Source organism: Delphinus delphis, chromosome 7 (assembly GCF_949987515.2).
Source record: "Delphinus delphis chromosome 7, mDelDel1.2, whole genome shotgun sequence".
In the NCBI taxonomy this organism is placed as follows: Eukaryota; Metazoa; Chordata; class Mammalia; order Artiodactyla; family Delphinidae; genus Delphinus; species Delphinus delphis.
The window spans coordinates 34141089-34151586 of record NC_082689.1 but is presented as its reverse complement, the minus strand read 5'-3'; the positions used below and the strand labels follow the sequence as shown (position 1 = coordinate 34151586).

Below are 10498 nucleotides of genomic sequence, written 5' to 3'. Positions count from 1 at the left end.
GAATTCGTTTATCAGTTTTAGTAGTTTTTGTGTGGAATGTTTAGGTTTTTCTATGTATAGTATCATGTCATCTGCATATAATGACAATTTTGCCTCTTCCCTTCCAATTTGGATATGTTTGATTTCTTTTTCTTATCTGATTGCCGTGGCTAGGATTTCCACTACTATGTTGAATAGAAGTGATGAGAGTTAGCATCCTTGTCTTGCTCCAGATTTTAGTGGGAAGACTTACAACTTTTCACTGTTGAGTGTTACGTTGGCTGTAGGTTTGTCATAAATAGCTTTTATTATGTTGAGATATGTTCGCTCTATACCCACTTTGGTAAGATTTTTTTTTTCTCTCATGAATGGATGTTGAATTTTATCAAATGCTTTTTCTTTATCTATTGAGATGATCATGTGGTTTTGTCATTTCTTTATCACATTGATTGATTTGCATATGTTGAACCATCCTTGTGACCCTGGGATGAATCCAACTTGGTCGTGGTGTATGATCTTTTGTATGTGTTGTTGGATTCAGTGTGGTAGTATTTTGTTGAGAATTTTTGCATCTATATTCATCAAAGATATTGGCCTGTAATTTTCTTTTTGGTAGTGTTTCTATCTGGTTTTGGTATTAGGGTGATGGTGGCTTCATAGAATGACTTTGGGAGTGTTCCCTCCTCTTCAGTCTTTTGGAAGAATTTGAGAAGGATTAGTATAAGTTCTTCTTTGTATGTTTGGTAGAATTCCGCAGTGAAGCCATCCAGTCCTGGACTTTTGTTTGCAGGGAGTTTTAAAATTACAGATTCTGTTTCACTTCTAGTGATCAGCCTGCTCAAATTATCTATTTTTTTAACACATAAGGAAGCATTTATTTGAGGTTTAACATGAAATCATACAAATAAAATTTGTATAAACAAATCCACATTGAGTCATAACACAGCAGAAGACAAAGTTAAAACGAATTGGCGGCTATATACAGTTGGACAGAGTTGTGTCTTGTACACTAGAAAGTCTTCTATAGAATAATCATCTTAGATCAACAAAAGACCAATCTTCAATGTCATCCTGCAAGCAATCTCCTCCTGTTTTCTTCAATGTCCCCTTGTAGTATGGCTGGCAGTTGTTTTGGTGACTGCTACCCTCTTGAGATGCCTTGCCATAAGTGCTTTCTTGGGCACTGTAGTCTGCATATCCTTGTCCGTATCCGCAGTTCCTAGTTATACCCAGAATAATCATAGCAGCCATAGCCACTATAGTTTTGATCACCACCATAGGCGCTATTGTAATTTCCATATCCTTGATCATAATAATTATTACTTGGTTCCAGTTTTGGCCCTGACCTCAGTCACGACTCCAGCACCACCTCACCCACCAGCTACAGCACATCTTCTTCCTTTTTGTTGTTGCCTGTATGTGCAACTTTGATTTCACACTTCCCAGGACCAATTTGATGATAACTGCTTACTAACAATTTCTTAACTGGCTCTTTGTATATGTAATAAAACAAAATCCTGTTATTTGCTTTTGTATCCATGGGAAGTTCAATATTTTCAATCTCTCCAAAGCCTCCAAAATATTCTTTAATTTGTTCTTCAGAAGTATCTGGGCTCAGTCCACCCACAAAAAACCTTTTGAGGGGTTCCTTCCCTTTTAAAGCTTTGACCTTTTTAGCGTCTAGCAATTTGCCATCCAGTTTGTGTTCTTTAACTTCCAAAACCTTATCAACACTAGCAGCATCTTTGAAAAGCACAAATCCAGATCCTCCTGATCTTTCGGTGACTGGATCTGTTTTAATTGTGCAGTCTACAACTTCCCCAAATTGAGACAAATATTCAGTCAGATCTTTCTTAACTTGTATCCCAGCTCAAGCCTCCAATAAACATTTTACTGTCATCCTGCTGATTCTTGCTCACGTTAATCTTGGATCCCTCTCCGAATTCCTCTGTGTTACTGTACTGATATATATCCTCCATGGTGGCAGAATTGTTGGCTGGTGGGTGCTGTCACGCAGTCTGAGTCGTGGCCAGAACAATGGCAGAGCATTGTATGGAGCTGGATTGAAAATGGCGGCGGACCCTAATTAAACTTAAAAGCTTTTACACAGCAAAGAAAGCCATAAACAAAACGAAAAGAAAACCTACAGAATTGTTGCAAATGATGCAGCTGGTTTTCTTTTATACTTGAGTTCAAATTTTTGGTTTTTGTGAATCTTTTGTATGTTTTTGATTTGTGGTTACACTGGTTTTCAAGTATGTTAACTCATTATTGTGTCTACTTGCTTTAGACTGGTGGTCCTATAAGCTCAAACACATTCTAAAAAATCTACATTTTCTTATTCCCCTATTTTATGACGTTGATGTCCTGTTTTACATTTTCATGTTTATCCTTTTGCTGTTCATTGTAGTTATAATTGCTTTCACAAAATTCTTTGATTTTTTTTTTTAATCTGTGTACTGGCTTATTCAAGTGGTGTACAATCATTTTACATACTTGCTTTTCCGTATTTTGATTTTCCCTTTCCTATGGGTTCTTGCTTCTTTTCTATTTAGAGAAAACCTTTCAATATTTCTTTTAGGGTAGACTTAGTATTGCTGTATTCTTTTAGTTTTTGCTTGCCTGAGAAATTCTTTAATTTTTTCTTCTATTCTAAATGATAATCTTGCTGGGTAGAATATCCTAGGTTGCAGGTTTTTCCCTTTCAGGACTTTGAATGTATTTTGCTATTCCCTTCTGGCCTGCAAGGTTTTTGTAGAGAAATCAGCAAATAGCATTATGGGGGTTCTTCTGTAACTAACTCTTTGTTTTTCTCTTGCTGCCTTTAGAATCCTGTCTTTAACTTTTGCCATTTTAATTATGATATGTCTTGGTATAGGTCTGTTTGGGTTCATCTTGTTTGGGACCCTCTGTGCTTCCTTTATCTGGACATCTGCTTCATTAGGTTTGGGAAATTTTCTGCCATAATTTCTTCAAGTACATTTTAGATCCCCCTTTCTCTTCTCCTCCTGGGATCCCTATTATGCACAGCTTGGCATCCTTTATATCAGCCCATAGGTCTCATATGTCGCTTTCTTTTCTTTTTTTTTTCATTTGTCTTTCAGCGTTCTGTTATGATTGGGTGATTTCCATTATTCTATCTTCCAGATCACTTATTCATTCCTCTGCATTATTTAGTTTGGTATTTTATTGCCTTTAGTTTGGTTTTCATCTCAACAATTGAGTTGTCTAATTTTGATTGGCTCCTCTTTATAGTTTCTATTTCCTTGTTACAGTGATCTGCATTTCTATTGACAGCCTTTCTTAATTCCTTCAGCATTTTTATTACCTCCTTTTTGAATGTGGAGTCTGGCAGGCCGGAGAGGTCTGTTTCATTGTTTGTTCTTTCAGGGGATTTTTCTTCTTTTAATTGGGAGTGTTTCCTCTGCTTTTTCACTTGTATTTCTTTGACTCTGAATTTAGGGGAAACAATTATCTACTGTGGTCTCAAAGGGCTGTTTTTATGTGGGAGCATCCCTGTGTAGCCTCCATGAGTCCATTATTTTTGGTGTGAGGGCTGTTTTTTGGTATGGATGCCTGCCATGTCTTTCCTCAGAGTTAGCTGGCCATCATCCCCTTGATATGGGGTATGATTGGTGGTGTGATGACCAGAGCTTGCACTCGATGTTGGGCAGGGCCTCCTCTGCTCTGTGGTTGTCACAGCCCTATCGAGAGCAGGGTCTGCTTGCCAGTTGTTGGAATAGAAGCCCCCAGATCCAGTTCTAAGCTGCACTGTGAGGTAGGTGGGATTGGAGCACTCCCTCTGGGAAAGGAGCTGCGCCATATTCCTCTCCAGGGGCTGTCCACTGGGACGGGCACTCTGTGCCATCACCTGTTACCTAGTGCATGTGCTCACAAAATACACTGTTGTTGGCACTGCCCTCGGCCCTGCCTCCGCTGTGAGAATGCTGGTAATCAGCTCAGATTTCAGCCCTGCTTCTGCTTGTGTGCACCCACAAAACGTGCTGCTCCTGGCACCAGACCCGCCTCAGCTGGGGAATGCTGGTAATCAGCTTGGATGTCCCTCAGGCACTGCACTCACAAAGCCACTGGTATAAATCCACTGAAGTTGCGTACCCGGACCCATTGTAGGAGTGGCAGTAATCTGCCCAGATTTCAGCCTCAGCAGCTGCATGTCTTGGGCTGGGAAGTGCAGTGAGGTGGCAAGGACTGTCTGTCCTGGTCTCTCTCTCTCCTGCCTGCCGCAAACTGGCTGCTACACTCTCTTCTGAGCCTCTGAAGCTCCCTATCTGTCCCCTCTGACCTCCTAGCTGGTGAAAGGGGTTCCCAGGGTGAGGGAACTTTTTCCCTTTCACAGCTCCCTCCGAGGGGTGCAGATCCCATTCCAATTACTTCCCCCCCCCTTTTATCCTACCCAGTTTACATGGTGATCTTTTGTGCAGCTTTGGTTGTATGAGATCTTCTGCCAACGTTCAGTAAGTATTCCGTGAGAATTGTTCCACGTATAGATTACTTTTATATATTTGTGGAGGAGGTGAGCTCCATATCCTTCTATTCTGCCATCTTGATCTCCATCCCCCCAGTGGATTTTTTAAATAAGGAATTGGCTCACATGATTATAGAGGCTGACAAATCCCAGATCTGCAAGGTGAGTAGGCAAGCTGGAGACCCAGGAGAAGCAGTGGTGTAGTTCCAAATCGAAGGCTGGCAGGCTGAAGACTTAGGATGAGCTGATGTTTCAGTTCGACTCCGAAAGCAGGATAAAGCTGATATCCCAGTGTGAAGGCATTCAGGCAGGAGGGATTCTCTCTCGGGAGGATCAGCCTTTTTCTTCGTTCAGGCCTTCAACTGATGAGGCCCACCACATCAAGGAGGGCAATCTGTTTTTTCAGTCTACAGACTTAGATGTTAATTTCATCCAAAAATGCTTTCACAGAAAGACCCAGAATACTGTTTGATCATGTAACTGGGCACACTGTGGCCCAGTCAAATTGACACAAAAAATTAACCATCTCAGTAGATATTGACAGCCTCACCCTGAGAGTGAATGCCTTAAGTGTTGCACCATAGGCTCCTGGCATGCTATATCAATTTTTTTTTATCACTGTTGTAACAAATTACCACAAAGTGGTAATGACTTCAAACACCACAAATTTATTATCTTACAGTTCTGGAGGTGAGGATTGTAAAATGATTTGGCAGGGCTACGTTCCTTCTGCAGGCTCTAGAGGAGAAATTTCTGCCTCTTCCAGCTTCTAGAAGCTACCTGCCTTCTTTTGCTTCACGGGTCAGCATTACTTCAGCTTCTGTTTCAGTGACCACACCTCTGAATTGACCCTTCTGCTTCTGTCTTATAAAATCCTTTTGATTATGTTGGGCCCACCCAGACAATCCAGGATAGTCTCTCCAGCTCCAGATCATTAATTTAATCATAGCTGCAAAATCTCTTTTGCCATGTAAGGTAACATAGTCACAGGTTCCTGGGATTGGGATGTTTGTATGTTGGTGGGGGAGGGGTTATTATTCTGCCTACCGTACATGGCTAATCTCATCTTGGTATCTGCTTTCTGAAGGATCCAAAGTAGCACAGCCACCTTGGCCAAAATGACCTCCCATGAGTTTCTATAGTACTTTCCCCAACAACACTTACACAACTCTACTATAACTACTTCTGTGTTTATGTCCCTGTAGACTGTGGACTCCTTGAGAATACTGTCTTATTCACGAGAATGTAGTTTAGCAAAATGTTTGGCATATTAATTTTATTTCCATGGTAGGAAATTTTTGACCATGTCACAATATTACTGTTAAGAGTTTAATGAGGCAAAGTGACTTGAGATTTCCATCTAGTAAATATTTCCTTCCTTTACTGCAAGCTAGATCAATGGTTTTCCCCATAAGTACTGTTGGTTAGTTGCCTGTTAGCTCTCAAATCCGTTTCTCCACTTTTCCTCTGCTCTGTTTCACTGGGAACTACATTTCCCATGCCCCCTCACTCTCTGGTTTCCAGCGAGGCAATAGCAGGAGATTAGAGAGCAGGATGAGAGAGAAAAAACATAGTTATTTCTCACCCCCTGCCCCACTCCCCTGTTTCTTGTGGTGTCTCTGTCAGTGGCTGTATCTTCTTTGTATTCTGGCTCTAGGACACTGGTCACACCACTTCTTCCTGATGTCCTATCTGAGGGGCGCTATCACTTTCTGCTCTTGCCAATCTCTGGATTGCCACATCATCCCTTTTAGTTTCTTAGCCTTGGTTCCATCACCCATGAAACCAATTCCCTGTGTTCCTTCTACTTGAAAGATCCAGAGGTAATTGTGCTTTCCCAGTCACACTCTGCTTGATATATGTACTGGCAACTTTGAGAATTACTAGAAATTCTTGGTCTCCCCCCCAAAATTACTACCTTGATTATGGCATTAAATGAACGATCAGAAATTATGTTTTCTATCAGCCAATTCTATTTAAACTCCATAAACTTTATGATTTATGGTAGAAAAATGGAAATGGACAAAAATTCTATAAATTGAAATTCTTACTCCCCAAGAGTGAACCAAAGTTCAGCAAGATTCAAATATTGTATTTGATAAGAATAGAACCAATTCTCAAAAGTCTCTTAATTTAAATCCTATGCTGATTTAGCTAATTTTTAATGCAGTTTGTTTTATACAGTTTCTTCCTGAGTTTCATGTTATTAAAGAGGCTGTCTCATAGTTTTTTGAGTAAGCTAGAAAGTCACTTCAGTGTATTAGAAGCCTCAGGAATTAGTAGTATGAAACTTGTTTTTTATTATCTTTATAGTGTAAAAAGTTGTAATATCAGATGATATTGAAATTAATAGATGTTCTATAGGCCCAGGGAATTGCATACTGTTGAATCTAGAGCTGAAGAGTTAAAGTATATTCATAACAAAAGGCTGAACATACATAACTGCAAATAGATACTCTGACACTGGGTGGTCAGGGATAATTTAGGGCATAGCAAAGATTTGGAAAATCAGAGAATAGTGAAAAAGGGGAAAAGTTGGGAAATAAAACTTCACTAATGACTATGTATCTTTGAGGTTGTTCTCTAAGATTCATAAACAAAACACATTTACATCAAAAGTGTTTTTTTCATTTTAATTAAAACAAAATGGTTCTAACAAGATGGAATTTGGTTACTGACTTCTATCACACAAAAGGACAGATCTCCAAACCATTTTGTTAATTGGAGAAATGACATTCTGACTATTGGCCTCACACATCATTCTGAACTGTTTAACATCTGGATAATATCACAAATGAGCAAATGTTTTTCAATATACTCTTAATTTTTTTTTGGCTGCATTTTATGGATTTCATAATCTGGGATTGAATCATTTATATGAACTAAGCCTGCTGAAACCATTCGAGGACTTGTAAATTTTCCAGTGTAGCTTTCTTGTTTGTTAACCTCTGGAGCAGTATACGGTCTTGCAGAGCATTTTAACTGATCATGGCTATCATTTGGGCTCTTTCCTAAAAGCCTTGCTCTTGATTTTGCTTTTTCAAGATGCTTAAATGAAGTTACATATAAATCCTCAACTCTATCCGAACAATCCTAAATATTAAAATAAAAGATCAGGTTGGTGAGTTAGGTTTCTTAAAAGTACATTTTAGACTTACAAGGACTAAAGTTTGTAATATCAACAAAGAATGAGAGCAGTCAAATGTTTTATAGGCAGTCCCCAAATTCAGACCCTACATTCAATGCCTGCCATCAGATACTTTAAAAACCATACTTTAAAAAATCTCATTGTTTCAAAGGATCTGTTATTTCAAAAGGTATGCAAGATATGAGCTGAAAACCAGAAATCTTAGGGGACCTGTCCTCAGGGGTCAGACTCCTAGGCAAAGACAGCCCTCCTATAATTCTCCTCTTCTAAAATACCTCTTCCCCAACCCCAAACATAAATTATAAGCTCTTATATTATACTTTTTAAAGCATCCAAACATTCATTCTTTAAAAGTTAATAAATACCTTCTTTAATATTTATATACACACGCATACAGAGGTCAGCATCTAAGGATATGGTTATGTTTATACTAAAATATAAAAAATTTTTGTGTACATTCTGAGACTAAACAAGTAAAATATTTAGGAAAATAACTGGAAGGAAATACACCAAAATAATTTTTTTAAATGATGGTTGTTTTAGGGTGGTGGGATTATGGGCTTAGTTTTCCTTTTCTCTTTTTTTTCAAATTTGTACAATATGACTATATTTTATTTAAAAAATGTAATAATCTACAAGTACCCATAAGAGGGTATGGAGTTATTAGTCATTTCTCAAATTAGTGTAAACTAGTTTCCTCTGCAGTTTGAGCAGTTTGTCCCTTAATGCTTTGCAGAGATGGCCACACCAAGGGAATGGGCCTGCTTTGATTTGGTGAGAAGGTGGGAGTAGATTAATAGAATTGGCAGGTAGGAGGAATTTAGGCAGGACTAAGAAGAATTACAGCAGCAAGAGAGAGAAGATTTACCAAGAAGGAGGTATGAAGAGTCCATATTTTTGCCTGGGTTTGCAAGTAAACATTCTTCCTTTTCCATCTTATATACATGGAAGCAATTAGGTAAGGGAATTATTAAGCAATTATTAAGGGAATTTCTGCTACATTGGTAACATATAATTTTTACCTGACAGTTGATATAACATTACTAGAGTGACAGCAGAAGGGCACGGAGACCCACACCACTGGTTATTTTTCTGGAAGCGCCTACAACTCAATTTCCCTGTCTTCTACTTTGATTGCTTTGGGAGATTTCCTGGATTTTAGAGAATCAAATGAGCGAGTCTTTCTGATGATCTGAAAAATGCCCTCTTACCTCTCAAATTCTCTGGTGTCAATTTTACTAGAGAGAAAAGTTTAGGTACTGTTGGTTTGACAGAGGGAAGTAAATATAACTATCTCCCTTATCCATTCTTAGGATAAAGGTTCTGAGATCCTATATGATCCCATACCATATAACATAAACACAATCTCTTATTTTGTTTGGAAAAGTGATAATAAAGATTCCACTTATCTGAGGGAACTTCAGAAAGTCTTTGCTTTTCAAAAACTATGAACCCATCTTTTACTTCCTTTTCCTCGTCTGTACACACACACACACACACACACACACACACACACACACACACTCATTATTAAATTATTGAATTTAGAAAAGAGAAATACAAAGTTGAGAGTATGTTGATAATATTTACCCTGCTACACATTTGCTTTACTATTTACTAGAGGTAATCATTTGCTTTGCTGTGGAAAACAAATTCAAAGCAACTATTCTGAAATTAGATCTATTTTCTCATTCAAAGATAGTTATGCACATCAAATTATCAATATAATTTCATTTTAGAATTTGTGCGTTTTCCCAACTGTGGGTCATGCCTATCTATATATGCCAATAGAGAAGAGCAGTGTTTCAGAAAATTAAAATAAGCCCCTTCCATTCCTAGAGATTTTAACTTTGCTTTTGAATGGTTTATATAACGTCTAGTAGCAGATTTACCTTCCTAATTGTTTTATGTTAATATTAAAAATAGATATGAATTTCCATGTTTCTCAGCAGATGGCAGAGGGGGGTGGTGAGAGAGAAAAGAAAAGAGTAGAAGCTAAATTAAAATTTTACAATTCATAATTCAAGAGATTGTAAATTTTGCATATCTCTAAGGCTTAGCAGAATAACTGGCACATAATATGAACTTAGTTTGTTTTACTGAAACAAAGATAATTCAGCAATCTGCAAAAAGACTATATATTTATACTTATATCTGCATGAAAAGACAATCCCAGCCTTTCTGTAGTATACAGCCACTGCCAATGGTTTTACAGGTTGTGCCTGCACAACAGCCCCTGGCTGAGGGGTCAGTCAGGGCTGAAATAGCCAGTCTTCCGTAGACAGAGCTGTGTACCCTGTCCAGGCTGTGTCAGCCAGTAGAGTCGGCCTGGAGGAAAGAATGCTTTTTTTCTAATTCGTGATCTAGAGGGGGGGTCCCCTTTATTTTACATAAAGGCACTAAGTGTGTTAACATTCCCTTGATTTTCTGATTGCCTTTGAATGAGGTGAGGTGATATTTGAATGTCAGAAGAATTTTTAAAATTTGGAGGTCTGTTTATCTTGGGGCAGTTAAGGTTACATACATACTTGCATGCAGACACATATACTCTAGATTATCTACAGAACTTTGCCAAATACAGAAATAAAAGACTTAGAAAAACATTATTACGTGTATAGTTCTTCTTGCAGTCCAATGAAGCAATGCCCTTGGAACAGATTTTCTTAGAAGAATTCCTGTGGTGGGCAGTGTGGTTGGTAATATACTATCTTGTTAAATGACTTTTTTTGTTTGCTGACATGGTCTCTTTCTTTTTGAACCTTGGGCTTTAGATTTTCTCTCTTTAGTACTTCCGGGAAGAGGGATGGTTTTGAGTTTTTCTCAGCTATCAAAACTTTATATTTAAGCAATTGTGATTCAGGGACCTTTTGTTTGGTTTTATATAA

At 38.3% G+C, this 10498-nt stretch overlaps 1 protein-coding gene and 1 pseudogene across 1 annotated transcript in view; both read right to left on the bottom strand.

Moving 5' to 3' along the window:
- Window positions 1-311: 311 nt before the first annotated feature.
- On the bottom strand, window positions 312-2116 carry LOC132428062 (heterogeneous nuclear ribonucleoprotein D-like pseudogene; annotated as a pseudogene).
- A 4470-nt stretch (window positions 2117-6586) lies between these two features.
- C2CD6 (C2 calcium dependent domain containing 6) overlaps window positions 6587-10498 on the bottom strand; it is a 138437-nt gene continuing 134525 nt past the window's right edge. Inside the window, 3 exon segments of the mRNA XM_060015396.1 lie at window positions 6587-7558; window positions 10224-10324; window positions 10327-10498. Coding sequence (XP_059871379.1) covers window positions 7286-7558; window positions 10224-10324; window positions 10327-10498 — 546 coding nt within the window. The 3' untranslated portion in view covers window positions 6587-7285.